General features: G+C 33.4%; 5 protein-coding genes across 6 annotated transcripts in view; 1 reads left to right on the plus strand and 4 right to left on the minus strand.

Annotated features, from left to right (window-relative positions):
- The window catches only part of LOC125807089 (4-hydroxy-tetrahydrodipicolinate synthase, chloroplastic), a 178,691-nt gene that overhangs the window by 62,864 nt on the left and 87,886 nt on the right, over nucleotides 1–27,941 (minus strand). The window lies entirely within an intron of this gene.
- Nucleotides 2,066–4,172, minus strand: LOC125807138 (short chain aldehyde dehydrogenase 1-like). Its single transcript, XM_049486911.1, has 3 exons — nucleotides 4,062–4,172; nucleotides 3,266–3,543; nucleotides 2,066–2,656 (listed from the first exon to the last, which is right to left on the minus strand). The coding sequence occupies exons 1-3, from the start codon at nucleotides 4,100–4,102 to the stop codon at nucleotides 2,118–2,120; spliced, it is 858 nt and encodes a 285-aa protein (XP_049342868.1). The 5' UTR covers nucleotides 4,103–4,172; the 3' UTR covers nucleotides 2,066–2,117.
- Nucleotides 6,041–11,357, minus strand: LOC125807096 (secoisolariciresinol dehydrogenase-like). The gene is made up of 3 exons (XM_049486865.1): nucleotides 11,235–11,357; nucleotides 7,910–7,949; nucleotides 6,041–7,001 (listed from the first exon to the last, which is right to left on the minus strand). Exons 1-3 carry the CDS (start codon nucleotides 11,314–11,316, stop codon nucleotides 6,209–6,211), a joined length of 915 nt encoding a protein of 304 aa, XP_049342822.1. The 5' UTR covers nucleotides 11,317–11,357; the 3' UTR covers nucleotides 6,041–6,208.
- On the plus strand, nucleotides 17,957–21,533 carry LOC125807059 (uncharacterized protein At5g41620). The gene is made up of 3 exons (XM_049486817.1): nucleotides 17,957–18,688; nucleotides 19,457–19,579; nucleotides 19,824–21,533. Exons 1-3 carry the CDS (start codon nucleotides 18,230–18,232, stop codon nucleotides 21,195–21,197), a joined length of 1,956 nt encoding a protein of 651 aa, XP_049342774.1. The 5' UTR covers nucleotides 17,957–18,229; the 3' UTR covers nucleotides 21,198–21,533.
- Nucleotides 22,711–27,659, minus strand: LOC125807058 (uncharacterized). 2 transcript variants are annotated; one of them, XM_049486816.1, is made up of 4 exons: nucleotides 27,605–27,659; nucleotides 25,302–26,292; nucleotides 23,786–24,060; nucleotides 22,711–23,627 (listed from the first exon to the last, which is right to left on the minus strand). In XM_049486816.1, the coding sequence occupies exons 2-4, from the start codon at nucleotides 26,288–26,290 to the stop codon at nucleotides 22,873–22,875; spliced, it is 2,019 nt and encodes a 672-aa protein (XP_049342773.1). In that variant the 5' UTR covers nucleotides 26,291–26,292; nucleotides 27,605–27,659; the 3' UTR covers nucleotides 22,711–22,872. The 2 variants fall into 2 exon arrangements, with proteins under 2 accessions (XP_049342773.1, XP_049342772.1); XM_049486815.1 differs by having other exon boundaries at nucleotides 25,302–26,315; nucleotides 27,605–27,622.

The raw sequence follows: 27,941 nt of genomic DNA on the forward strand, positions 1-27,941 counted from the left end.
ACAATAATAACTGAAAAATCCCTCACATGAAAGTTTCTTTTCGATCTTTTTATTTTTACGCGTCTATAAAATATGCATCAACATTCTTTATCATGTCTTTTGGAAATGTATTAAAACTATAAAACTGTCAATTTCAAAAACTAATAAAGATCAAAATTAGTTTAGATATACATCAAATAAAAGATGTAAAATTCATAGGTACTCATATATTAATTAAGCCCAATAGTTGAAGAACTTGCGCATATCTTCAATACAAACACTCAATTTAAAAAGGTATATATATGTATCTTCAATACAATCATTCAATTTAAAACGAAAGTACTCCTTCAATATGCTTCATTTTAGTTGTTGTTCTTGTTTTTTATAGTTAATCTAAAATAATAATTATTATAGAAAATCAAGATATAATGAAGATTTTTTTCTCATTTTACTTAGTATTAACTGTTTTTAAGAATAATAAACACTGAATACTTAACATAGAAAACTAAAATATAAAAAATACAGACACACAATATTATGATTGTTTAGATCAGTTTAACCTTGTTCTTTTATCAAACATTTAATAGTATAAATAATATTTACGTGATCAAATCATTTACTTAAATAATTAGAAATTAATTTCTTGATAAACTCTTCAATAAAATGGTACAATAATTAACATGCTGGTCTAAATTCATTTCCCATATGAAGAAAGAAAATTCAAAGAACGACTTTAATTTATGATACATCTCGTGCCTTTTAATGAAATGCAATTTGTTCTCAAATAATCTTTTTTTTATTTCCAATATAAATATAAATTTTTGAAAAAAATAAAATTTGATGCGAATAAATTTTACCATACGACCATGGTAGGGTTGGGAGTACTATAGGGCATAACTGAGATGATTAATGGATAGGTGGACAAAATTAATTTCTCAGGCATCATCAATATCACATGCTCTTATTAAATATTGGTGCCTACAACCGACAATTGGAAATAAAACATAACACACTTATATTTTGTGGAGATTTAATATTTAAAAAAAAATATTTTTATTAATATTTATCCAGCATGATATAAGTGAAAACTCGGTTATGAAAGAATATAATTATATACTCCTACAAGATTTAATTTTAAGAGTTTTAACTCATTTCTCCATGAAAAAATTGAAGTGCGAAGGGAAGAGTGTTTCCATTTTTTCTTATGTTTAAAGAGTGATAATATGATAAAACTCCTTTTATCTTTTTGTCTTTCAATCAGCATGCGAGTAAAAAAATACTTTAAAAAATATCCAAGAAAATTATAGGACCCCCATAAAATTGAATAGGAGCATCTTACTATAAATTCAATTATAGTATAAATATTAAGTGAAACATATTAATAAGCATTGTGTATGCATAATGCATGCAAATAGGGACGTTAACATATATTAATAAGCAAAAATTGATGATCCGTTAATATTTACCCACTTCCACCTTCCATGCTATAGATGAGGCACATTTATGATTTGTGTATAACACCTCTTCAAATACAGGATATTAATGCCAATTCCACAATATGCATGATCTTATAATATTGGAATTATTACATGTATGGCTCACAATCTTCTCTGGATATATATATATCAATATCTTTTCGGGCTTTCAATATTTAAATTTGACTAATACTATATAATAAATTTTTGATGTCTTAAATTTGATCAAATTCAATCTTTTGATTTGACTAGATCAAGATATAAATTATCTAAAAAAAATAGGAGTTAGTTGAGTACTTAAAGCTTATTTAACTGCCCAATTTAATATAGTCAATAAAAGAAATTTCATATCTCTAGTTTTCACATCTTTTAGCTCATCTTGATTTATATTAGATATAATAAAAGGTTAAACATGAAAAATTAGTTAAATAAATTAAAATTAAACTACATTTCATCAAATATAACATACAAATGTCATCGATAATCATAATTCATAAGTTATAACAATCTTCTTTTACACAATAAAACTTAGATAATTTTTATGTTAAAAAAAAAACATTTAACAATATCTTGAAAATAGAAAAACTCCTTCAATACGTGCCTCTTGTGCCATGCAACTCTAACCTAATATAATCGAACCTTAAAGCGAATACTAAAAAAAAGCTATTTCGAAAATAATACACTTTGGATTGTTTTAATATAAGTCATATTAGTAGTACTATAACCTCCATCAATCACAAGGTTAACTCCACTTACAAACTTAGACTCATCACTTGCCAAATACAACGCCGCCTCCGCCACATCCTCCGCCGTCGGAGCCACCCCTTTTAAATTCGCCGACGAGCAAATTATTCCGTCCACGACACTCTTATCGACACCCATTGCCTTCACTAACATCGGTGTCGCCACCGCGCACGGCGAGACGCAGTTCACTCTGATCCCATGTTGCCCTAATTCGGCACATAAATTCTTCATGAGTCCCACAACCGCGTGTTTTGAGACGGTGTATGAATGTGGCGATTCGCCCGAGGAAACAGAGGCCGAACTAGACGTAAAAAGAATGACACCTTTCTTTGCTGGGATCATGACCCGTGCAGCATATTTCGCCCCGAGAAAAGATCCGTACACGTTAACGTCAAAAACCTTTTTAAAATTCTCGTTGTCCGCGTCAATTATGCTGAAATCGAGATTCCCTGGAATTCCTGTACTTAGGAGTGACAAAATTAGCTCATGAAAACATAAGTTATCTAAATTTGAACGAGTTATTAACTTTTTATGGTCGATTTATTATGTGAAAAATTCCTTTTTAGGCCATTATTTTTGAGTTTTGTCTTTATTTTAAAAATGTGCAAATATAACTCTTTAGAAAATTAATCTTCTAAGTAATGGTTCAAATGTTTGTTGATATGTTTCTCTTACTAATAAAATATAAAACTATGGTGTAACATTTGAATAACTAACAAAATTCTAGATTTAACATTTTCTCATAAGATTTCTGATTTGCTCAAAGGATGTTTAGATCGTGATCTAAGATTTCATAAGTTGTAAAAAAAGAAGTTATTTACTAAACAATAGTCCGAAAAGGGATAACTAGTGAAAATTTCTCCATTTTGACTCGTTCAACTATGTAATAGGAGTAAAAAAAACTTGATAAGAATTAGACAGATTGAATTATGACTCATTGGTTAGCTTATTTTGTTCCGTTCACTCAACTCAAGAAACCTTTGGGAGGTCATTGTCTATGTATTAATTACATATAGCTTAATTTAACCGACATAAAATCAATTTAACCGCTCATTTAACACTCCTACCTGCGTTGTTGAACATGATATCGAGTTTCCCATACTTGGAAATTGTTGTGTCGATGAGGTTTTCGACGTCGGAGACCTTTGTAACATCACAATGTATGTATGTAAAATCATTGTTGTTGTTATTAGGACAATTGAGGAGATTGTTGCAAAGGGATTGTCCAATTTCATCTTGAACATCTGCTATTACAACTTTTGCACCATTTTGTAAGAAAAGTCTCACTGTACTTTCTCCAAATCCACTAGCTCCTCCTGTTACAATAGCTACTTTCCCTTCTAATCTACATTTTAAAAAATGTGCATTCAGAATTTGAAATTTATGAATTTTTATAACAATCTCAAGTCAATATATGATAATAACTGAGTTTACAATCAAATATTTATAAATTTTCAATGGATTTCTTAAATATATACATGATTTGGACAAAATATACTAGATTTCCGTGAACTTATGATTTTCTGTAACAACTTAAATTTATAGATTCTTATAACAATCTCATATTAATATATGATGCTAACTGCGTTTACAATCAAATATTTATAAATTTTCAATGAATTTCTTAAATATATACATGATTGGGGCAAAGGATAGTAGATTTTCGTGAACTTATACTTCATACTTTGCATCCATCACTGATATTGTGTAACAACTTAAATTTTTAGTGAAATGATACAAATCAATATAACTTCAGAACCAACATTATACGTAGATAAGTTCAATTAAACTCATAACTTTTAGGTTCATGTGTAATGAAGATATATGAATGACATAATTAAGTAAAAAAAGATGTAAGCTTACCTTTTGCTTGTGTGAACTAGAGGAGAGGAGAAGCCATTCATTTTTAACAATTTTTCTTGGAAATAAGAGAGGAAGTTCTAAGCCAATGAGATTTTATTGTAAAAAAAAAAAGAAGCAGCAAAGAAGCATTTTATAGACAGCAAATGAGGTACCCTTTTAATGCTGTAGTATTATTTATAAATAGTTGTATTAAATCAGATTGACACCAAGTTATATAGGTACACATGCTTTGCTGCTATTATAAGTTTTGATAGTAATTGATTTAATTTGTACCATGTGATGATGTTTAATTAAATATTAAATTTAAGGATAAAATGAAAAATAAAAATATAATTCATATTTAGAAATTATCTTATTAATAAAAAGCTTATTTGATTAATAAGTCGAAATCAGTTTATTTTGAGAAGTAATTTTATAACTTTTAAGCCTATAAAATAAAGAGGAATTTTGAATACGTTATAAATTCTTGAATATTGTCTTTTTTAAAGACAAGTGATCAAGATGTGATATTCCTCAAGATCAACTCAAAATATATATCTAAGTGCTAACTAACGTTTTAGGAAATTAAATACATCATAAAAAAGTCCAAATCACTTATGTTTTAGCCAATTAAATACAACACAAGAAGATCCAAATAATTATACGCTTGAGAAATATGTTAGAAATAATCCTCGAATCATGAAAAAAAAATTCAAAAAGAAGAAATGAAGAAAATACACAGAATTATATTTACAATCTTAACAAATAAAATCACTTTATTTCTATTTATTTTGTGATTACAGTTTATTCTCTATACTTCAATTTATTTTTTAAATACTACTAAAAATAAAAGAACTAACAAAACTTGTAAATTTCAGTTTTTGAATTCTTCTCACCGTTTTGGTGAGGTGGGGATCACATTGAATTGGCAACAATTATTGGTCATGAAGTTAATGCTGGAGCTAATTGTAAAACATTATATTAAAAAAAAAAAAATTAAAGCAAAAGGAAGCAGATCCAACTACTACCAAATTGGGGCACAATTCTCTTGCAGCAGTACTCCCTCAATTCCATATTAAGTTAATTTTTGAGCATTTTTCATTTTTCAAATTAACTTAATTGTTCAGTTTTCAAGACTATTTTTAAAGTGTTCTTTCAATTTCACCCTTCATTAGTTAATATTGAAATTAGTGATTAATTAATAGTTATTTTAATCATAAATTTGACAATAATTAATAAGGCTAAAATGAAAAACTAGGTTCAATTTATGTCTTAATCTGCTTTTCTTAAAGGGTGTGAAACACCTCAAAAATTAACTTAATATGGAATGGAGGGAGTAATAAATAAGTAGATTGCAATTTGCCATGTGCTGCTTCAAGACTAGTCTCTATATTACAGCTCTTTTTCCATCATGGCATTTACTTTTCATTTGTTATTTAATATTTTACATAAAAAAAAAAAAAAAAACGAGCAAATGATCTCTTATTATCAGTTGCAATTTAAATATAAAAAGTAACCATACAATGATTTTCTTGTATTTTGTTTATTGATTTTTTGTGAAAAGAATTATTCATGTAAGTAAAAACATGTTAAGGTTATGTGCGCTAGTCAAGTTTGCTTTTAATAATGACTATCATACTGACGTCTGAATATTTTCTTATGAACCTTATATAAACGACAATGTAGATCTCCAAAATGGACCGTCAATACTAGTAAGCCCAAGCTCTTGGGCTGGATTTACTATGGAATTTGTTGGAAAATGTCCAAGTATAAAATTCATTCAAATTTACATGACACACTTTCTTGTTTAGTTTGTCACAAAAAGAAGCTCATCTTTCTATATTTTAGAAACAATTTACCTTTAAATGCAATATAAAAATCGCATATTGAAAAAATCCAATATAATGAAAGACATCGTGTGAGCTGCATTATGTAAAAGGTAATGATGGATATCATCAATTCTAAAATCATAACTTGGTATTTCCATAATAACAAAAGTCTTTCAGAAACGGCTTCTCTATATATCCCACAGATGTAGGAGTAAGGTCAGCGTACACAGCGCATCATAGTCTCCCCAAACTCCGCTTGTCGGATTACACGGAATATAGTGTTGTTGCTGTTGTTATACAACATTATTTATATAAATAGATTAAATGAAATCCCATATATTAAGATTCTGGATACTTGAACATGCCTAGTTTTGGATTACACACAGTGAATCCCCCATCAATGAAAAGATTGTGTCCACTGATATACTGGGCATCATCACTTGCTAAGAACAATGCTGCTTTTGCAACATCATCCACCTTCAGAGTAGCTCCTTTAAGGTTCCCAGCCGCGCTCATCGCATTCTCAAATTCTTCATTTTCAAGCCCAATGACCTTTGTCGCCATTGGCGTCACCATCGCGTATGGTGACAAGCAATTCACACGTATACCGAATTGTCCTAGCTCCACCGCTAGGTTCTTGGTGAGCCCCAACACGGCGTGTTTGGAGCTGCAGTATGCATGGGATGCTGCAGCTCCGACCGTGGAGCTTACACTAGCGGTGGAGATGATGCAGCCGCTACGCGTCGGGACCATGACGCGAGCGGCATGCTTCATGCTCAAGAAAACTCCTGTTACATTGATGCTAAGGACACGCTCGAAATCTGCTTTCGTGTTGTCGATGATTCTTGGCTTGGTCTCGTCGCATATGCCAGCATTGCAGATCATGATGTCGAGTTTTCCAAATGTGGCGATGGTTCTGTCGACAGCTTCTTGGACGTGGTCTTCGTTTGTGACGTCGCAGTGGATGTAAATGGAGTTGGATGAGCCTCCGAGGGTGTTGATGACTGAGTTGCCGAGTTCATCTTGGACATCGGCAATGACCACTTTGGCTCCATGTTCAGAGAAGAGCTTTGCAATTGCTTCACCGATACCACTAGCTCCTCCGGTTACAATTGCTACTTTCCCCTCTAGCCTTCATATACAAAAAATGGAAGTTATAGTGGTCTCAATTTCATAACATTTTTCGCTTTAGAAAGAACATCTAATCTCCAAATGAATTTTCTCCTTGTTTCTTAAATTTTAAGGTGAATACATCTAACTTCCTATAATACAAACAACAATAAAAATCCCACAAATAGGGTATGGGGAGGGTAGATGTATGCAGACCTCACCCCACCTTTGTGGGGTAGCTAGAGAGGTTGTTTCTAATAGACCCTTGGACTCAAAAAAAGAGAACTTATATGGAGAAGAGTAGCAAGAAAAAGATAGACAGCAAAATATCAAAGTACAAAGCAAAATAGAGCAACTGATAGCCAAATAAACACATTGAAGAATATGAAACTACGCGGTTACAACAGTATATGATAGTCGAAGAATATATAATCCTACTTCCTATAATATGAAGTATTTAAAAAATACTTATGATAATCACAGAAAAAATCAGTTTACCTTAAGTGTGCGCTTTTTTTTATAAAAAAAAAAAAAAAAACTAGAGAAATTTTTTAATTTAAAATTTGGATGAGAGCAAGATCTTATTCCCTTTGCTTGAAACTTCTTATAACATTTTTCAGCAGAACATGTGATGGCAACAAGAGATATTGATATCAATGGATCTTTTCGAAAGATAAACAAATTAAAGAATTATATGTTGGATGGAACTAACAAACATCGTCATAATTGTTTCCAGAATTAACCATCATATAGTAAATTATCGTATCCAGGCTGGTTCATGACACACTGCCACAAGCTTCTTGAAATAAGTACACGAAATAATTAAGGATGGTTTCCCGAAAGAATGTCTTACATGAATAAAAAGAAAATCGAATTTCATCAATAGTTAACATATGATGTTATATCTAGAGAAAGCTTTCTTATACATACCTTTTGCCGATTGTTGAAAGGAATGAAGCAGAAGCCATAACTGGGGAAAAAAACACAACAAACTTGATTTAGGAGGAGAAATGTGAAGAAAATGCCGTTTACACTGAAGAAGCAAATATTGATATATACAAGGAGACTCTACACAGCTGTGTTTTTTGCTGAGCTTTTTAGACAGCCTGCACTGATAGAATATATGCACAAGGAACCAAGGAAGTGCAGACAAAAATTCGAATAGGAAAACCTGTGTCCTTATCTCTATGGAATCCATGAATTAATAATGCAAAAAAAAAAGAAGCTATTTACATTTCTTTCCTCCTCTTAGTGTCATTTCAACTTACTTATTCATAAGGACCATGATGTTTCAACTCCATTAGTCCTTTCTTTCTTTAACTTCTGTAAATGAGGTCAGCATAATATCCTATTTTTTTTCTTGGGAAGATCGGAATTACCTTAACTCTTAGTTCAATTCAAAAATATGCAACAGACACAGCGAAGATACTGGCAAATGGCAATAACTAAATATACAAATATAAGGTGCATAAACAAAAGTAAGAAAGAAAAGCTTTTGGTTTCTTAGAGTTTCTTTGAACCGAGGGTCTACCGACGACAGTCTTACCTGTGGAACTATATTGGGTATGTTGTTGTAGTTTTGGTGCCTTTAGAGCAAACATTGAGAGTGTTCAGATAAGCTTATAAACACTTTTTAACTTATCTACGTGTTTGATAAACTGAAGCTATTTTAGAAGATTATAGGTCCTTAATCAATACTAATAAAGAAAACAAGTTTTTCTTAGTTTGAATGAACCCCACAACAATATTTTAATACAAAGGATCAAGACTTACCCATATTTTTTTTGGGCAAATGTCTTATCCATTAACTTATACCATTAGTAGAGATAATATAATGTACAATCTTAAGAATGAAAATCCATACAAAAAAACAACAAACATGTCATCATCGAATATCTTTTCCAAAGAAACATGAGACCCCGCCTTTTTTGACCGGCTAGAAGGAAGCTTTACGAAACACTCATACTAGACAAACCTCTTTTTGTTATATTATAAACCTAACGGCTAATATCACCAAAGGTAATATTGAATTGAAAAGACCCGTGACAGAGCCAGAAATTTCACAAAAGGTGTTTAGAAATAGAACAACAAAAGCTCTTTTCAAAAAATGGAAAAAAATTTGCTACTAGTGAAATTCAGACACACAAGCTACCTCATTCCAAGTGTCTGAAACCACTAGGCTATAACAGTTTGTTGTGTTAAGGGTATCCAAAATATATTATTTAATCATTTCGTGTATCATTTTACTTGTATATATGTTATTTTTTTCCAACTAATTGGACACCCTAACATGAGTGTAGCTACGCCCCTGGGACCCACAATAGTAAACAAAATAGAGTATAAGTTATATACATCAACACTTTCAGGCTGACGGTGTATAAATTTTGAACTCAATAAAAAATTGTCAAAACTAATCATAACTTAAAGTAAAGGTGAAAAGAAGATGTTAGACACCAAAAAATTACCTTTCTTCCTATATTTAATAACGAACTTCTCAAAACCATAGTGAAATTTAGAATCAGCATAAAGTCAAAGCAGCATCAACAATCAAAATAGGAAAATAAGAAGAGAGTCATTAGTTCCAACTTGTATAGTTCAAATTCAAAGTCAACTAATTAAGAATGATTAAATGATGAAAAAATATATTACAAGCAACCTATAAATTTTATCGAGCTGAAAATAGTGGAGAACTGAATGCTACATTAACTTGAGATCTATCGTGCAGAGGTACTCAAATTGGATCAATGATCAATTTCACAAGATGCATTCTGGAAAAAAGAATTTAGAACCTAAAATGAAAAAAAAAATGAACCTTAATATCTTGAAAGATTTGAGAGGGGCAGGAAGAATTCTGAATTGATACAAGGCAAAAACTTCATCTATATTTATTTAGCCAAACATCGAAGATGAAATTAGGACTTAAAAAGAAGAAAAAAACTAGCTGTTATAACTGACCTATAACTATAGGTTAGGTAAAAAGTTAGGTTAATACACTGATTAGGCAATAGCAATGACCACATTGTAACTGTACAGAATCTATTTGTGTAATAAACTAACAAGTTGATAGCAATAATTAAGCTACTCTAAGATAACCTATATACTCTCCTCAGGAGATGAAACTGACTCTAATTCCCCATTGCCCCATTGAAAAATTATTCAATTAAAAATATAAACAAGTGAGGTATTTCAAAATCTTAGTAAGGGATTCTAAATCTTATATGGCTGATGTGAGATTTTTTATATACCTGAATACTCCCCCACACGTTTAATATGAAGAGTCTAAACAAGTGGAGTATTTCAACACCTTTTTAACCCTTTTGAAATGCTTTTATATAGTGGATGTGAGATGTTGTACAACTCAATTCCCTTACACATTTTATACGAAACATCTCAGCATTCACTAACTCTGTGCTTTCAGGTCCTGTAAAATTGAGGTCCATCCACTAAAATACAAAGGACACACTGGCAGTGAGTAGAATTACCCCTTTCTTTTGGCAGGGAAACTATGGTAGCAAATTCTTCCACCACCAGAAATGCTCCACACAAGTGGTAGTTAGACGTGGACTTCGGTAAAGCTCCACGATAGTGGTCAAAGGAAACAAAAGGAAAAGGACAACATATTTGTCATTTGTTTGCTTCAATCTAAACTTTCTTAAACTATTTGTGTTGTAGCAAATGAATATCTCTGCATTGACTGACATATTTGAATCAAAGCATAATTCCTTCAAATTAGTAGATAGGAACTTGGGAGAAGAGTAGCGACACAACAACAACATACCTAGTGAAATCCCACAAGTGGAGTCAGGAGAGGGTAGAGTAAAAATATTTATAACTTCTACTTAACTAAAACATCTATAAGAGTTTCTGTTCTTGATTGCTCATCCTCCGTCTCTCCTCTCACAATCCTTCTGATAAAGGTACACTACACTTATACATTTGCTATTCAGAGGAACAAAAATTCGTAAATTTTTCTTTCGGTTTTTTGCAGATTTTCGTGTTTTTTTGTTTCAGATTTAGCTCATTTTCATGGATTCGGGGAGTCTCCAAGTCTGTAGGTCATGTTATGCACTTTTGTTTCGTTGCTTCACAATTATTATTTTCAATTTATGCATCAGAACGAGTCTTAGTTGAAGCAGATACAGTAGGAAGATATTTATATATATATATACAGTCTCAAATGTATGTATATGCACTGGAGATGACCAAAAAGGAACTTTCTTAGACACTTCAGCATAGAATAAATTCATAAATTTACCTTTCAAAGCTGGCAGTGAATAGGCTAGTTGTTGGCTTTGGTGCCACCATAACGTAGCACAAAACCGAGACCATTTGTTCATGAACTTTGAAGTTACAACCTACTGAAATGAAAATTCACCAAGTTATACAATTGGCATTAACATCAATATCGAAATTGCTCATATTGTCAAGATAAAATATCCTGTTGCTGAGGCATATGGAGGCCCAGCTACCTACTCACCTTAACTTGTTAACAAATTTGCTTTTAGTAAGTAAAATCTTAGCATCACGGTGGAATATGATACGATTGTAATTGGTCCTGACTATTTGATGCACGATTTTGCAAAACAGCAAAGCTGCTTAGACATTGTCAGGAAGTTGCACAAAGTTCATCGTATCAAATTTTTATAACACATCTGTTTCTCTGAATTGTGTGAGTCATTAAGATACAAAACTAGTAAGCTATGACATTCACGGGAGACCTCAAAAGCATCTTAGCATCACATCTATCTTGCTAATCGAGGGGGAGGTGGCATAGTAACTCATCAAGAAGCTCAAAGCTTAAGGCTTTACATGAAAATTCCAGTAAGGTAAGAAAATGGAATACTCATCGCTAGTTTCCCCGGGTAGGAAATGGAGAACTCGTAGCCAGCTTCCCCGGGTTGCACAAGCTGTATATGGTGTTTATGAAGGAGACATCCTAAGGAAACTCTCTGTTTTCGTCTTTTCAACCATCTTAATCAATTTCATGAAGTAGTGCACTTTCATCTGCAACCAACAGAAGCGACCAAATACTTCTTTTCTATTATTTAATTTACTTATCTGATTTTAATTTTTTCAGAAACAACATCTCTACCTCCACGAGATAGGGGTAAGTTCTACCTACACTCTACTTCGCCAGACCCCACTTGTGGGATTACAGTGAGTATGTTGTTGTTGTTGTATCTGATTTTAGTGTTTTATTCTTTTGCTTCTCTGTTAATTGACTGGCTAAATGATTTGCAGCAACTGGCAAAAACTTGGGATAAAATTCCTCCTAACAGCAACATGTTCTCTTTCTTTTTATATTTATTTATTTGGATTCTCCCACATTATCTATTATAACAATTATTACAAGAATAAGCCTTGCTACTTTTTTTAAATAAGGAATTTTTTTTTAAATCTCTACTCTCACTCTCCCAACAAAAGGAATATAAGATAATAGAGGTGAAAAATAAAACTTACAAAAACTGCATTTGCATAAAAAGGCAAACTTGATTCCTTCTCTATGAATAGAAAAGCTCCCTTTTGGCCATAGATTTTGAAGTTGAAATTCGAAAAAATTGAGTTTTTAAAGTTGTAAACAACAACAACATACCCAATTTTAGTCCCACAAAGTGGGGTATTAGAGGTTAGAGTGTAGGAAGACCGATACTGTTTTCGATAGATCCTCAGCTCTAGTTTTTGAAGTTGTACTTCAACATTCATTTTACTTGGGAAAAATTGAACTTTTGTGAGTAGAAGTCCAAAAACTGGTCTAAACTTGAAAATATTTGAAGATAAAATTTCGAAAACTTCTACCAAAATCTATGGCTAAATGCTAGCTTAAAGTATGAAGTGAACCAGAAAAACAACATGAAAATAATGCAATAAACTGGAAATGGAAACAAAGACATTCAGAGATAAGTGTAAAATGCACAAATTCAACTAACTGTATAACGAAGAAAATAAAAGTTCTTACCCCGTCGGCGCTTTAAGGTAATCCTTTCGGGCCCTTGCGCGGGCTTGATGAGGCCCAATGTTGGGCGTAGAAAAGAAGCCGGTGCCGGCGGTAACGCCGGCGAGAGTGAATTTGAGCTGATACAGTGTTATGGGAAAGTTTAAAATAGTCTCTTAAGTATATTTTTGAGCATTTTGATCCCTTAAGTTTGTCAAAGTTGAACACTTTTTGTTTTTTGTTTTTTATCAACAATTTAACAAATGTGTCTTTTAAATTTAACAAGAACTTTGAAAACTAAAGATTTAGCTAAAAACATTAGAAAAATCTAATCAAATTTTAAAAATTATAACATGAAAAGCAATATCAAACAACAAAAATATAGACTAAAATAAGTAGGACTGGCACTTGCACCTTAAATAATTACACCAAATATAAAAATATATATCACAATAGAAAAAAATCATGAAATCCAAATAACTGACCCTAATTTATTTGTGTAGGCATAATTATTACTATTATTTTATTGTTATATATATTATTTACACATTTTTGTTTAAGAAAAGTGATGCCCGTGCGATGCACGGGGCCTAAGTCTAACAATTTGATTTAAAAATGTGTTCAAATATGCAATATTTATTATTTTAAAAAAAATAGACCAAACGATATATATTACTTTAAATTTTTAGCATCAAGTTAATAATGCATTAATATCATCAAAAAGATATAGTTGGTGCGTAGTTAGGTTTGTCTGTCAACCAAAATAACTACACCCAAATGTTTCAACAATTGATATAACACATTGATTTCATAAAAACTCACTACATGGAAAAGAATCATCAACAATTGTAATTTTGAGAATTAACCAAAAACAAAATCTTTGTCATCAGACCAAATTGTAATTTCACACATTTTTTAGTTGAGAATTACACTACTAACAATGATAAAAATATTAATGATAGATCCTAAAAAGTATTTCTTGATCTTGCAACTGCTAATAGTAATTTAGCTTTCATTTTTTCAAGCAGATTTTTTTTCACATGGATGTTGGTGCTTCTTCAGCGGTACATTTGTACCGTTCAAAAAAAGTAAACTAAAATAAAATTCAGGAGGAAAGTCTTCGTCTAAACTCATGAAAAGAAAGTGACTCTGATAGAACAGTTAAATACCACTCTAGCTTTTTCCATTTGTATTTCAAATTGCTTTCTCCATTTGTATTTAGTCCCTCACATAATCATCCACCTGAAGAGGAAGGCATAACAGAGAATCAAGGATCATGACAAATTTTAACCGAACAAATTAATGCATTTTCAAATTATTGTCATATAAGCTCAATTGGCCTCAAAAATGTCATATATATATATATATATATATAGTCATTGGATGAGTTTGGATGACTTAAATGTAGGGTGAAGAAGCACAATCCATATGCTTGCCTCTGTAGCACGCATGGATTAGCTGATTTTTGGAGTCATGAATTGTTAGTTTTTTTTTCCTTTTTTTGAATTGCAATTGCAGCCAATTTCTTTGGAAAATAGCCATCATTGATTATTGTTATATCCCTCAATTAATTGCCTATTTTCCCACTCCACATAAATTATTGTTATAACCCTCAATTAATTAAACCTAACTCATTAATATCATTATTAGACATGTGACCGTTGACACTCATTCAAGAAATAATTTGGGGAAATAAAGATGATAGTTAAATCTCTTTTCTATAAATATGGTTCTCCTAACACTATAAGAATTGATTCCTAAATATTGATAAGGAATCAATTCTTTGGAAAATAGCCATCATTGATTATTGTTACATCCCTCAATTAATTGCCTATTTTCCCACTCCACATAAATTATTGTTATAACCCTCAATTAATTAAACCTAACTCATTGATATCATAATTAGACATGTGACCGTTGACACTCATTCAAGAAATAATTTGGGGAAATAAAGATGATAGTTAAATCTCTTTTCTATAAATATGGTTCTCCTAACACTATAAGAATTGATTCCTAAATATTGATAAGGTAAAATAAAGATAAATATAGATAAAATATAAATAGTACAACTCACATAGCATATTGTACAATTAAGTACTGCAGTGTTAGTCCTTTTTGTTGTTGGCTTATATATAGCCTAATTTTGAATTGCAATTGTAGCCAATTTATTTGGAAAATAGCCACCATTGATTATTGTTATGGCCCTCAATTAATTGCCTTTTTTTCCCACTCTACATAAATTATTGTTGTAGCCCTCAATTAATTAAACATAAGTCATTGATATCAATATTAGACATGTGATAGTTGACACTCATTCAAAAAATAATTTGGGGAAATAAAGATGATAGTTAAATCCATTTTCTATAAATATGGTTCTCCTAACACTATAAGAATTGATTCCTATATATTGATAAGGTAAAATAAAGGTAAATGTGGATAAAATATAAATAGTACAATTCACATAACATATTGTACAATTAAGTACTGCAATGTTAGTCCTTTTTGTTGTTGGCTTATATATACAGTAATATATATATATATATATATATATATATATATATATATATATATATATATAAGCATAATAAAGAAGTATTAACATAATTTTTAGATGATTTAATTTTCTTTTTCCTTTTCTTTTCTTTGGTATTTCATGAATAGGGGATTGAAAGAGGTTTATATTGCAAAATCTTTATAGTTTTTTTTTTTAAAATCTGCTTACACGAAATACTTAACGCATCGTATTGCCTAACGCACTAATCAATTTGGTTCAATTTTGAGGTATCCGTCACTACAACAATTTTTTTTTAGCGGTAATGAATACAAAGATTGAAAAAGACTATTAAATTTTTTATCGGCATTAGTTAATTGTCATTGAATCTAATGTTGCTATAGCTTATAGTCCTTAGAGACCTTTACAAAAGTGTTAATTACCGCTAAAAATACATATTTATCAATAATTAAACTATTATCATTAATTAATTACTGTTAAAAATTATTTTTAATATAATACGTTCGATTAATAAACCTACTATTTAACTATTAAGATATCGGTTGTTGTTGTCATAGTGGAGATCGAGAATAAATCAAGAATGATTTTTTACCACATTTTAAATTCATCGAATCTTTCTTGGTCATTATCATTATTCAAATCCCACTTATCTTTTTTTTTCTTCCACTTTTCTACACCATCGTTAGGCTGTAGTTGGTCAAGCTTGTAACTTTTTTGATAAAGTAATGAATTTTAATTTCATTTCATATTATAAGTAGGTCACCCTTTGACCACATTTCAATCTTACTTGTCATGGTGTGATCAAATCGTCCAAATTATTATTATTATTTTTTAAAAATAAAAATTAAGAGAGAGTAATAGTTTAATAAAAAAAAATTCAACTTCTACTTGAAAGATGAAAATAAGTTTTGTTATTATTCAAAAATACTTATTTTGTTTTATCAATAACTTAACTAAACATGTTCGTTTTTTAAAGCTTAGTCAAACAAATTGACATTTAAAATTGGATGAAGGGTATATCAGACCCTTTTCCATTTAGATGAAGGGTATATGTGAGCTTCTTTTGTAATGGTAAAATATATATAAAATATTTATATAATGACAATAATATATATGAGTCATTTTTATAACAAGGAGTGTATCAGCTTTTAATGACAAAGCGAAAGGATATATCAGGCCCATTTCCCATAAAAGAATTAATGAAAACTACTTGGAAAATGCCAAGAAACAAACAACAAGGAGGTACTAGGAAAAAAATAATTAAGAACAAAAAAAGAAAAACACATGGTATTTGAACAACTTTAGAAATGAGATAGCTACCAATAAGCAATAATTCCACCAACAAAAGAATTTTCAACTATTTAAAGTGCAACCAATAATGGAATAAATGGAAGTATTAAAAAATGGACAACTTTCTTTAATAAGAAAAAAATGTAGAAAGACATATAAAATGACAACAAAAAACAACTGATCATCAAAGCACCCTAAAAGCGTTCTCCATTTTTAACCAGAAGTCTAAGGTTTAAATTTTGAGTATAAAAAAAATCATATCGAAAACCTACCTGAAAACATAAACTCTATAATATGTGAATTCGAATGAGTCGATTATCTATATGAATATTGAGCGGGAAACAAAAAAAAAGATAAGTATTGAAAACATTATTTAACTCGGCGCAAATGATTAGTTTCATCTCTAAACTAGTAACAACCTTAAAATACTCTTTTACTCAATTAATTGAACTGAAATGCATCTCCGATCTTACAACATGAGTGTTATACACTAACACCCCTAAAATCTCGCCAAGTTTAGCTCTCGACTTTTTATTAAGAGTCACATGTTCCTACTAGAGTTTGAGATAGGGGTACACTTACTATGTCATGTGGCAGATAAGGGGTATATTTTAGTTTCGTTAGTCAAATATAATGATATTTTTAAGACTGTCGATAGTTCAGAGACAAAAATAACAATTTGCATCAAGTTCGAACTTCTAAGTTAAAAAATATGACATCATAGCACAGCAGAGCAGAGCAGCCATTGAGGAGGAAACAGGTAAGCAGGAGACAAAGGCAAACATCAGTAGTACAGTGAAGATCATCACAGATAAAAAAAAAAAAAACCAAAAATAAAGAGAAGAAAAAAAATAAAACATTCTTCTTTTAGTCACAGCAGCAAAAAAGCTACTGTATCAGAATTCAGAATATTGTGATGGTAGCAAACACCAATAATTCCCTTGCACGTTCTTAGCCTCACATGCACAGTGAACTCTCTTTTTCTTCCAGTCTTCTTTTTCATCGATATCGAGGTTCGATTAATTTTAATTTATGTTAGATTTATAGATAAATGAATACTTATTTCTTCACGACGACGGTAGTTGATACTAATCAAATCTGTCCTATGGGTACACTTATGGCTACCATGTAGTATTAGTTACAAAAATGTATAAAGATTTGTAATCCAAAGTCAAGCTGTCAATAAAAGACTTTCCTAATTGCTATTCTCTATATGCATTATCATTTCAAATCAAAATCATATCAAAAGTATTAGCAAACACATTTTTGTCTCCCTTACCACTTTGTCCCTTCTTTACCCTTTCTCATTTTGAATGTCATTATCACTTCCAAGTGAAAAAAAATTCAATCTTTTTCAATACCCAAGTTGAAAAATCCAATCTTTTTCAGTTTCTTGAAGTTTTCTGATCAAGATCTTGAAACCCCAGTTCAAAAATATCAAAATCTAGCAGTTTTTTTGTATGTATTTCACTTCAGATCGTACTAGAGGGGTAATTTTTGGGAAGGGGGATTGATAATGCCAAGGCAGGATCAGGCTATGGTGGAGGGTTTAATACCCAAGATCCGTAAAAGGGGTTGTTCATCTTCTTCATCTGCATCATCAAAAGTGTATAACTACAGATTTAAACGGGCTATTTTAGTTGGGAAATCAAGAAACGGGCTCGGGCTTGGGCTTGGGCTTAGAGGGTCTAGATCCAATACACCAGTACCAAGTTGGAGAGCTACTCCATTGAGAAACGTTGTTGAGTCACCCAAACAGTCCCTTGGTGGTGGGATATCACAGCCAGTTTCAGCTAGAAAACTTGCTGCTACATTGTGGGAAATGAATGAAATGCCTTCACCAAGAATGACTGAGGAAGACTTGGAGAAAAAGAAGAAGATGATGATGAAGAAGGAGAAAATTCGGGCTGGTCATATGAGTTCGGGCTCTTTGCCTCCTCATTTGTGTGATCCATCTCATAGCCCGGTTTCTGAGGTGAGCTACTGGGCTCACTCTTTTGGAATATGTTAGTATAATGATCATAAACATATCTAAAGTATCCTGGTTTTCCGAGTTTCATACATGAACTATCACCACCTATTTATCAAAAAAATGCCTTGAAATAGCACCATAACTCAATTTATAGTTGAGGTAGGAAACTCCCACACCTGATGGTTTAGGTATGAAACTCGAAAAAATGGATTGGTTTTGACCCTTTCGCTCTATTTGTTTTTGTCAAAGTGTTGTATCTTGATGTGGAAGCTATATTTTGCTGAATTCAGTTTGATTAGTTTCCTGTGGTTGTTAGAAATCCAGAGAAAATGATGTTTGTATTAGTCAATTCTCAAATATTAGTTTAGTTAGGTAATCACAAATACTAATATATGGTTGTTGTAACTTGTAAAGTGGAGATATAGTGAAAATGACATTTTTCATCCTCTTACTTGTCCTGCTAATTATTTTGTTCCATCCTACAGAGAGGAAAAAGAAATGGATTTGTAGAATGAACTTACTGTATGGTTGATGAAATAGTTTACTTGACATAAACAGCTTTACGCCTTTAACAGTAATGTTTGCCTTGTTATTACTGGCTTTACAAAGACTCTGCCTTGAGAAACAGTTTGCAAAGATTATGATATGTTTTTATTTGTTCTCCACGTGTTGGGGTGTACCTCCTCGTCTTCTCGATGCATGATGACAAGTTGGGCGATCTTAGTTACTTAAGTTTGTTGTTAGTAATCCATATTTGCATTGATTGTGCAGAGGATGGATCGGTCTGGAACAGGAAGCTATCAGAAGAGATCATCAACAACTTCCCGTAGACCAAGGACTACGGACCATAATGTTGGAATGTTAGATTCTTTAAGCAGCGCCAGTTTTATGGAGGTGGCAACCAATTCCTTCCTATTGGTCAATTTTATTGTTTATTACACCTCATTAGCATGCAATTTAAGTTCATACTTACTTTTGGTATTATGTCACACTTTCTGTTTCTTCGTGTTCGTGCAAGTAAAAATGGAAATCAATGGTTAGGTTGTATGTAGAAGGGTAGATTTGAAATGCATTGACTGGCTGTGAATGCTTATTGTTGCTAAAAAAGAGTGATCCTTTCTATAACTCTGTAATGCAGCTTGAGACCAGATCTCGTGCCCAGACTCCACGGGGATCAGTGACTGGTTTTGGCAGCCGTCTGAAGGATGTTAGTAATGCTTTGACAACATCCAAAGAGCTTTTGAAAATAATCAATCGAATTTGGGCACATGCTGATCAACCTTCATCTAGCACGTCACTTGTCTCTGCGTTACACACTGAGCTAGAAAGGGCCCGCCTGCACGTGAACCAACTTATTCAAGACCAGCGCTCGGATCAAAATGAGATTAATTATCTCCTTAAATGCTTTGCTGAAGAGAAAGCAGCTTGGAAGAATAAAGGGCAACAGGCAGTTGAGGCTGCAATTGAGTCCGTTGCAAATGAACTTGAGGTAGAGAGAAAGCTTAGGCGGAGATTTGAGAGCTTGAACAAAAAACTTGGCAAAGAGTTATCGGATTCAAAAGCATCATTCGTGAAGGCAGTGAAAGAGCTTGAAAGTGAGAAAAGAGCCAGAGAAGTAATGGAACAGGTATGTGATGAATTAGCTAGAGATATCGGTGAAGACAGAGCTGAAGCAGAAGAGATGAAGAGGGAATCTGCAAAAGTTCAAGAAGAGATTGAACAGGAAAGAGAGATGCTCCAGTTAGCTGACAGATTGCGTGAGGAAAGGGCTCACGTGAAACTCTCAGAGGCCAAGAATCATTTCGAGGAGAAAAATTCTGCTATTGACAAGCTAAGGAAGCAGCTTGAAGGATTCCTGGGGAAGAAAAAGACCAAAGGTAAGAGAAACGGTTCCCTAAATTTCAGAAATAATGAAGATACGGCATCCTTGAGTATAGAAAAAGACAATGATGGAGAAGTGGAGAATGTTGCAGACTGCGGGGAAGACTCAGCAGAAAGTGATCTTCATTCAATTGAACTAAACATGGACAATTCCAATAAGAGCTACAATTGGGCTTATCCATCTAATGTAGTTCGTGAGTCAAAACGAATTTCAGTTGATGAAAGAAGAGCAAGAAACTCCATCGCTGGGCAGCCCAGAAGAAGCACTCCCATTCAAAGGAGCATTTCTGGTGGAGTTGTCGAGTATGTCAATCAAGCTGCAAATCTTCCAACCTCAGGAGATGGATTAGACAGGGAAAGACTTCATGAACTCGAGAAACTAGGCCAACGATATAGTTATCTGGATGAAGCACAGAGACTTAAAGCAGTGAAGGGCCTTAAGGATCATCTATTAGCTAGTTCCGGGACAGGATCTTGCAAAGACATTTCCAGCCCCATCCGACAGTGGGAGCAACCTTGGCCTTCTAGAGATCCCTGTGGTACAATTCAGGAAAAATCGAGCATTATTCAGGGGAGTGCCACAAAATCAAGGCTAGGAGAAGGCCAAAGTGTCAGAAGATCAAGACGGTGAGATTGTTTGAATACGCGTGATCTTGTCAAGGAGAAGGGGCCTTCTAATTGTTGGAACTTGCTAAACTAGTTCCACTATGGCCTAAGTTATCTGTTCACTTAACAGTTCAAACCAAGATTGCGCGATATATTTTGACATGTCTAAAAGAGGTTAACATCTTGTTGATTACACTTCAGAAGTCATTTTCAATTGTTTTCTTCTGCCAGTTTTTCGTTACATGACTCCTTTTTGTTAAGGCGTGTTTGAATTCGTCGAAATCCCTGTAGAAAGTTGTGCTGATTTTAGCAAACTGCTCACTGTGTAAAAAGTTCCCACCTACTACTATAATTCTTTTCACTCTTGTATACAATTTCTCTTCTACTTTTCCCTTGTTAGATAAAAAAAAACATGTGCCTTTATAAATTGTGCATCATATTTAAGTTTTATTAGGCCCCCAAGGCCTAGCTCAAGTGGCAAAAGGTGAAAGATTTGTGGCTTAGGTCGCAGGTTCAAGCCTCACACCATGCAAAGTGAAGCCTGGTATTTAAGTGGAGAAGGGTAGAGGGGCGGGCCCATTATCCACCGAGTTTAGAAGGCTGTGATTGGTCCAAAGGGCGGGTCACAAATGGATTTCTCGATTATAAAATAAAAATAAAAATATATATATATATATTTGAGCTTTATTAGCCAAACAGTATTAAGTTTGAGACCTTCACTGTTATTTTGGTGTAAACTTCAGATATAAATTCTTTACTGCAACAACATACCTGATGTTATTCCACAAGTGGGATTTGCAACAACATACCCGATGTAATTCCACAAGTGGGATTTCGGGAGTGTACGCAGCTTTACCCCTACTTTGTGAAGGTAGAGAAGTTTATGATAGATACTCGGCTCAAGTAAGGCACAATAAAATCACATGTGGAAAGGGAAATACAGTAATGCAGACGAGAACATTAAGAACAACACATAATTGATAATACTATAGTTGAAGCAAAGAAAACAAGATGTAATAATAAAATCGATGAACAAGATAGTATCTGTGCAATAATAACAACCTTGATACAGATAGCAATTCATTTATTAATATACATTAATTTGTGCAACTTACCTTCAGATTATGAAAGATTTTAAGACCAAGTTACTTATTGTGTTTGGTGTAAAAAGTCAATTTAATTAATTTTAAAAATAAAATGAGTCACATAATAACTGAATTTTCTTTTTATTGGTCAATTCATTAACCCGCCATCACATCTCAACATGAACTTCAACCAAATATGGAAGTTATAATAACACATTGAGTGGCAATATACTACAACTTACTCAGTGCGACAAAATGGGATCTGGAAAGGGTAGAGTGCACGCAACCATGCCCCTACTTCAAAGGTAAAGAGGATGTTTCCGATAAGACCCTCTTAGCTCAAGGAGGAATGACAATATACCATCCTTGTAAAACATTTCAATAGCATCCACAGAAAAAGATAGGAGGAAAAAAAAAACATCTGAAAGATCAAATGGACAAATACCATTGCTAGTTGTTTAGTAAAGAAAGACTGGGTAGAGCTCTCATTTTGTCACATGCGGCGATGTCATTCAATATTCATCTCAATTTACAACAAAATAGACTAGATACAGTCTTAGTCCACTCAACAGTAGATCAAAGGGAAACGGATTAGTCTTAACATTATCGCCTAAATCACCTCGTAGCAGTTCTTGCACTCATTGATGTATGATAATTGGTGCTTCTATCTTTCCTGTAAGAAGTGTAAACATCATCATATTGATTTGGTTCGTTTGGATTGGCTGTGGCTCCAAGTCCTAATCGTCCAGAGCTATTTGATCCAGGTTTCTGCGGAATACTTCCATCAGGATAAGTCCCAGTTTCTGGATCAACTTGAAGGTTTAGAGGTGGAGGAATGCAAGCTCCTCCCTTCCGGACAGGAGAGTCTCTCTCATAGTCATCATAATCGTTGGCTGATTCAGATTGTTTAATAGGTCCTTCTGATGGATTAACTTCTCCAATATCTCTAAAAAATTTAGACACCCTTTCAAGAATTTCAGATTCTGGCACAGTCGAGGGTGGTATGACGGTGGGAATATCCAAGGGGCTCATGGGAGAGTAAGGCACCCCACTACCAATCTGCATCTTCCTGACCATACCAGGAATAAGACCAGGAGGGAACAAGGGGTATGGAGGTACTTTTTCACCTATATTTGCAATTGATGCTGGTGTCAGATGAGCTGCCGGTTGTAGATTTGCTGGTGGAACAGAAGATGGCATAGGCATTAACCCAGGAAATCCAGTAGGCGGAACAGCACCCGCATGAAACTGCTGTGGTGCAACAGATGGTATAAGAGGAACTTGTTTGCCTTGATCAGCTAGATTTGCTAAACTTTGCTGGTCAGGCTTCCACTGAAAAGTACTCTGATTTGCCGCCTGGTGCATTAATCCTAGGAAACCATAAACAAAACCGTAAGAAATACAAACAAGAGTATATTTTCACATTTGCAACTAACAATGCAGCAGAATGTTCTTTTTTTATTTTTATGAATCTTCGATATTCCACATCTTGGTACTCCCGGCTCCAGCTATAAAGGCAAACAATTACCTGCAGCAGTAGAAGTATCTGATGTGATTAATTCCTTTGGAGGAACAGAAAAATTTGCAGGGTGTCCACCTATCATCTCATTTTCAAGTGCACGAATAGTATCCTGATCATAAACTTCCTTCGTACCCCAAAACTGTAGAATTTTTTGAAGCCGAGATTGATTTTCTTCCTTGTTTTGAGGGTTGTGGTATATCCTCGCAAGCATGGGACCCAAAACAGGCTTAAAAGCAAGTGCCTCATTGTCAAGCTCAGGAGGATTGATTCGTCGCTGCAAGCTGCACAATTCAGAAAATAAAATGAGAATACGGTTGAGTATCATTAAGTTAGTGAGAGGATCAAGTGTATTAAGCCAAATAGTTTTCTTGACAAAGTAAAAAAAAATGTAGGAATATTTTTAGAGACCTCCCATCAGGTTTGACTTTGTAGCACTGATCTCCCTTTTATGATATTATGTTTATTTTCCTTATTTTGATTTCTTTGTAACATTCTTTTAATATATTTTATCATTAACGTAAAAAATTGTGACCAGGCTAATTTACCCTCTTTTTTTTTATAAAAAAAAATTAGTGAACTAAGTCTCGAACTCTCGACCTTTAGGTGTCCATCATTGACCAGGCTAATTTACCCTTTCTGATACTCTTTGTTTTATTAATTCAATATACTACTTGGGCAAAAAGCACACGTAAACAAGAAGCATACCAAAAAGTTGAAAACCTACAAAACGATATGGTTTTCTTCGAACAACACCCAATCTTCTATACCTAAAGAGAACAGTTCAGAGTGGCAAAAGTAAATTGTGCTCCAAAACCAGCGAACACTGAATACATCAAAATAAATGATGCATATAGGCTACTCATCATAAAAAAAAGTGATGTCGGTAGGCTACTTCCTCATAGGATTCTTACGTGTGCCCACCACTACCAATGATATCTCTACCTTCAAACTGGAGCACGTCTACTCAGAGTTCATTAGTTCTTGTTGACATCAAATTACAAATCTTAGCAAAATTTCTACCACCTAGTGAACCCTAACTGCCCATGCTACCACCTTTGGACCAATATCCAACCAGCAGTAACAAATTTCTACAAGCAAAGACCAAGCATTTCATCCTACACACCAGTGTGCACCATCTCCACTCTATTGTACTACTTCTGCTAGGTTTTTGTTAAAAATATTATTCAAAAAATGGCAAAGAGATTTATAGGTTGGTACAACGCAAGGCATTAATCACAAGAATTAGCCCACAAGAATCTGTGATGGTCCCTATGCATCTTGACAATCAAGAGTAATTTCAGAGTGTCTTCTTCTTATTACAATTTACAAAACAAACTTGATTTATCTTGGCTAATATGAAAAAGTCAATAACAGGCACCAAAGAAGCAATAAGAAATATTTTGCAATTGAAGAAATTTAAAAAGAAAAAGGAAAGCATAGACAAAAAGTGAAGGAGAATTCAAGAGTTAATATATCTAGGAGTTAGCAGTAAATCACTAAGCACCAAGATATCAAATGTTACCTATCAAATAAGATGTCATTGGCAAGATAGACTATATGCAGTTGCCTCTCCGAATCATCTATGGAAAACACCCTGTCTCTGAGCGCCTCAGCCAAAGCAGGTACAAATGGAGATCTCTGCATAAACCAACTCTTGGCACCTTTAATTGACTCTTTCGTACCAGTAAGATTATTTATGACATTACTAAGCTCCATCTCTACATCTGATGGAAGAGGCCTAGATAGACCTTTGAAAGGCCCATATGAATGTTCATAATCTGCTCGGCTAAAAGGCTGAGAATGATGTTGATCATAAAATGGTGGGAAAGGGGGTCGATGCAAATGGGATGGACCTAACATTGCAGCAGAAGCATTGGAGGCATTATATGGAGTTAAGGGTGACGGACTCATCATAGGATTTGGTGGATGCATCATAGGCAAAGAAGAGGATGGGAAAGGAGGATTGAAGGCCCCACCAGGGGGGCGAGTAGACATCCAAAGCTTATAGCGATAGTAATAATGACCTTCACCACCAAAGAGGAAACTGTAAGCAGGATTGTCTTGCTGCTTTTCACGGATCATGGCTTCAAACTCAGGACCATTCTTGGCAGCATATTCAATTAATTTATCAATACGCTTTTGGAGTTCAGGATCAGATGGTGGAGGAGACGGAGGTGGGGGAGAATCATACGGATTGAAAAAAGGTGATGAAACAAGGTGAGGAGGCATGTGTGGTGGAAAAGCAGGAGGTGGTTGTTGTTGCTGTTGAAGATGAAGAAGATGTGGAGGGGGTGTATGCGGATGGAGTTGTGGTTGCTGCATAGGGCGAGGGTAAGGGAACTGTTGAAGAGAAGAATGCGGGCCTAGAAATGGAGGACCATGAATTGAAGGAGGAAATTGTTGATGTTGGGGATGAAAACCAAACTGTTGTTGCTGTTGAGTGTTAACTGCTTGGTGCTGCTGTTGAGCAAACGCCATTGCAGCTGCATAATCAGGAGTTTGTCGATCCATCACTACTAACAAAAATTAGCAGGAGCTGAATATTAGAGCTGTGCAGAAGTCCCGTATTAAAACATAATCAGCTAAACTAAAAATTATATAAAAACCAAACTTCACTCTAGCAGAAGAAAATGAAGGGATGGAAAAGGTACATAAAAATGAACAAAGAGATACATCAAAAAGAGAGCAGTAAAAAATGCTTTCCGATTTCATAGAATGCGCAGAATTTTTTTTTTTTTTTCTAATTTAGCATAAGTGATAATACAATATATGCTTCATTTTTGTTACCTTTCTGAAATAAGATTACATTTTAACAAAGACAAGCAGCTCAAACCACTTCATACTGCATCATATGAGTCTAAACCTCATACAGAGGGGAAAAGAAGAAAGGTTTTGACAATGTTCAACCTGATAAGAGAAACGCCCAGAAGGAGAATACTCACTTACTCAGTCATTCACCAAGCAGAAAAAGAGTTGCCTTTTCCTGTTGTTCAGGACAAAATTATGAAAATGGGAAATTACAAATGTTTCACTTATTCAAAAATCCTTGCTAAAATGATTGCAGACAAGATGAGGAAAACTTCACAGCTGCAGAAACTACAAAATTTCCAGCATATATGGTTTCAGAGGTTTAAGACACACAACTTTAAGTACTTATTTTCATCTTCACACATGATTCTTCAGTAGTTAAAAGAAAGAAGCAAGATATACCCAAAATAAAAAAAGAAAAACATCTCACCGACCTTTACAATGAGCTTCCATTTTGTTTGAATTATAATGCTTTATTAACCTTGTATGCTTGCATATGTCGCAAAAAATTAACGAACTATACTAATATCCTCAACAATTACTAACAATCAATTTCTCCAACATCCAAGTGGTACCAACTAGGATTGACACTTAATGACTTCTGTCATACCAAACACACTTAGTTCTTATTTAACACTCGCATTGATCGAATTATCTTACATAATAAGCTGCAAGCTTAATCCAAGGGTCTGTGTCAATGCACTGATTTGAATTTTAACAAAACCTTTCCAATTCAATTTTTCAATTGCTTAGGTTTAGAACGTTTGGAATAAAATCATTTGAGCGCTTAATTCAACTAACACAAACAAAGATACAGTTCACTCAACGATTGTATTTGGGTTCCGAAATCCTTACAGGGAGGAGCGTTGTTTATTCCTTCCTCCGTTTAAATTTATTTGTTATACTTGCATCCCTTTAGTACACAACAACTTTGGAGCCATTATCAAATTGATAAGCTAAAACAAATCATATATGCAAGTAAGAAGAATCATATAATAAAAACTAGAAGGAACTTACAACTGAGTTTCGTCGCCGGCAGACGGAGTTCACAGCTCAGGGAAGTGATGGCAATGTTGCCGAAGAAACTGAAATTGGGGGATTTGGATCATTTAGAGCCCATTTGTTCAGCTACAAAGAAACTTGGGCCTGGTACAATTTGAGATCCACAAGCCATTTCTTCCAATAGGCCCAACTATTTTATTTATTGAGAAAATTTCATAAAAGTCTATAGTATATGTGTATATTATATCGTTCAACGAAACTTTTGTTATCTACATAACATAGCTACACTGATGCGAGTAATTAACGTAATAATGTGACTAGTTACATTAATTTACGAAATTGGTTTGCTGTA

This window comes from Solanum verrucosum, unplaced genomic scaffold (genome assembly GCF_900185275.1).
Source record: "Solanum verrucosum unplaced genomic scaffold, falcon-dt-bn FXZP01000196.1, whole genome shotgun sequence".
NCBI classification, from domain to species: domain Eukaryota; kingdom Viridiplantae; phylum Streptophyta; class Magnoliopsida; order Solanales; family Solanaceae; genus Solanum; species Solanum verrucosum.

What these genes read in the sequence shown, in the direction of transcription:
- LOC125807096 (XM_049486865.1), bottom strand. Translation starts at nt 11,316, where the DNA reads ATGAACAAATGGTCTCGGTTTTGTGCTACGTTATGGTGGCACCAAAGC. An exon ending in TTCACTGCCAGCTTTGAAAG is followed by an intron (nt 7,950 to 11,234) that starts GTAAATTTATGA and finishes TTTTTTCCCCAG; the next exon opens with TTATGGCTTCTGCTTCATTC. An exon ending in CTTTCAACAATCGGCAAAAG is followed by an intron (nt 7,002 to 7,909) that starts GTATGTATAAGA and finishes TTGTATATGAAG; the next exon opens with GCTAGAGGGGAAAGTAGCAA.
- LOC125807058 (XM_049486816.1), bottom strand. Translation starts at nt 26,290, where the DNA reads ATGGATCGACAAACTCCTGATTATGCAGCTGCAATGGCGTTTGCTCAA. An exon ending in AATGACATCTTATTTGATAG is followed by an intron (nt 24,061 to 25,301) that starts GTAACATTTGAT and finishes TGAATTGTGCAG; the next exon opens with CTTGCAGCGACGAATCAATC. An exon ending in AGATACTTCTACTGCTGCAG is followed by an intron (nt 23,628 to 23,785) that starts GTAATTGTTTGC and finishes ATGGTTTCCTAG; the next exon opens with GATTAATGCACCAGGCGGCA.
- LOC125807138 (XM_049486911.1), bottom strand. Translation starts at nt 4,102, where the DNA reads ATGAATGGCTTCTCCTCTCCTCTAGTTCACACAAGCAAAAG. An exon ending in CTAGTTCACACAAGCAAAAG is followed by an intron (nt 3,544 to 4,061) that starts GTAAGCTTACAT and finishes TTTAAAATGTAG; the next exon opens with ATTAGAAGGGAAAGTAGCTA. An exon ending in TATCATGTTCAACAACGCAG is followed by an intron (nt 2,657 to 3,265) that starts GTAGGAGTGTTA and finishes TCCTAAGTACAG; the next exon opens with GAATTCCAGGGAATCTCGAT.
- LOC125807059 (XM_049486817.1), top strand. Translation starts at nt 18,230, where the DNA reads ATGCCAAGGCAGGATCAGGCTATGGTGGAGGGTTTAATACCCAAGATC. An exon ending in CTCATAGCCCGGTTTCTGAG is followed by an intron (nt 18,689 to 19,456) that starts GTGAGCTACTGG and finishes TTGATTGTGCAG; the next exon opens with AGGATGGATCGGTCTGGAAC. An exon ending in GCAGCGCCAGTTTTATGGAG is followed by an intron (nt 19,580 to 19,823) that starts GTGGCAACCAAT and finishes TCTGTAATGCAG; the next exon opens with CTTGAGACCAGATCTCGTGC.